The sequence below is a fragment of the Condylura cristata genome, unplaced genomic scaffold (assembly GCF_000260355.1).
Source record: "Condylura cristata isolate star-nosed mole 26May11 unplaced genomic scaffold, ConCri1.0 scaffold00035, whole genome shotgun sequence".
Taxonomy (NCBI): Eukaryota; Metazoa; Chordata; class Mammalia; order Eulipotyphla; family Talpidae; genus Condylura; species Condylura cristata.
In genome coordinates, this window is record NW_004567136.1 from 15,532,348 (window position 1) to 15,533,722 (window position 1,375).

At 73.3% G+C, this 1,375-nt stretch overlaps 1 protein-coding gene across 1 annotated transcript; it reads left to right on the top strand.

Moving 5' to 3' along the window:
* Nucleotides 1–17: 17 nt before the first annotated feature.
* FAM103A1 (family with sequence similarity 103, member A1) lies at nucleotides 18–593 on the top strand. The gene is made up of 2 exons (XM_004693114.2): nucleotides 18–291; nucleotides 374–593. The coding sequence occupies exons 1-2, from the start codon at nucleotides 119–121 to the stop codon at nucleotides 555–557; spliced, it is 357 nt and encodes a 118-aa protein (XP_004693171.1). The 5' UTR covers nucleotides 18–118; the 3' UTR covers nucleotides 558–593.
* Nucleotides 594–1,375: the final 782 nt, after the last annotated feature.

The window sequence follows — 1,375 nt, forward strand, 5'->3', positions numbered from 1 at the left end:
CGAGGGCGGGGCGGCGGGCACCGCGAGCCCTCCGCGGACGGCGCCGCCCGTGGCCGGTAGCCGCAGGGATGTCGCCTCTGCAGACTAACAGAGTCCGCTCAGACCGCAGGACCCCGGCATGGCCGAAGCTGCTGACGCCGTCGCCAGCTTCGAAGAGATGTTTGCCCGCAGGTACACGAAGGACGACCAGGAGTACCAGCAGCACCTGCGGCGCGCCGCCGACTCGCGGCCGCCCGTGCTGGAGGACTGGGGCAGCAAGGCCGGCGGGAGCCAGAGGAGCAGGGGCGGCTGGTAGGTGGGCAGCGCGGCGGGTGACCGCCGGGGAGGACACGCGGCGGGTCTGCAGGCCCTGACGGACCCCGCCTTGCCGCAGGTTGCAGGACAGCAGGCAGTGTAGAGGCGGGGAAGGCCGGCGGGGCTGGCCCGGGGACCACCGCTCCGGTCAGTGGCACGGCCGGCCCTGGGGCCACAGCCCGCAGCCCAGACCGGAGCCTCACTACCCGCAGCAGTACGGTCACCACGGCCACGGCCCGCGTCCGCCCTACGGCTACTACTGACCCGCGCGTCCGGCCCTAGTAAACCATTTCCCCGCAGACTGGCCTGTGTCTCGTCGGTCAGCGCGCCTCGCCCGGCTGTAGGGTGGACGGTTACGGTTCAGCAACCGGAGGGGGAGGCTGAGCCCTGGCTGCCGGCCTGTGTGGACGCACTTGGCCTCTGGCCGGCCGTGCGGCCGGCCGCAGCGTTCACACAGGAGTCGGGGTTCGGGCAGCAGCTGCGCCCTCCGCCGAGGCGCAGGCGAGGCCGGGTCTTGGCCTCAGCACCCAGGCCACTGAGTAGCGGAAACCGCCAAGCGGGCCCGGAGGTGGGGGACAGGGGCGTCGTGCGCAGCCGCCCTCGCTGGACGGAGCTGACCCCTCTGTTCCGCCGCCTGGCTGCGCCCTCCCCGGGACCAGCGGGCGGCGACGGCTTGGGTCAGAGTGACCGTCACCGCAGGTCACTCGGGTAGGACAGAGACGGAGCCCGGCCGGCCTGGGCCCGCTTTGCCCCTCGCTGGCCGTGCTGCCTGGCTCTGGTCAGCCTTACTTGAAAGCAACGTTAAGATGAGGGTCAAGCCCAGGTCACGGACTCGCAGGCGACTTCCAAAGCTGCCCTCGGCCCGCCCAGCACCCTGCCGGCTGCCCGCCAGCTCTCGGGCTCTAAGGCCCCTCCGGGGCGCCCAGGGCGGCCCGAGTCTTGACAGCCGGTGGGAGGCCCGGGGTCCCGGCGGCCGGGCTGTGCCGGGGGCCCTCATGCCAGCTGCTGATGCCCACGAGGGCGCCCCTGGGACACGGGCAGGGCCGGGCAGGTGAGGTCTGGCGGCACAGACGGCCGGAGC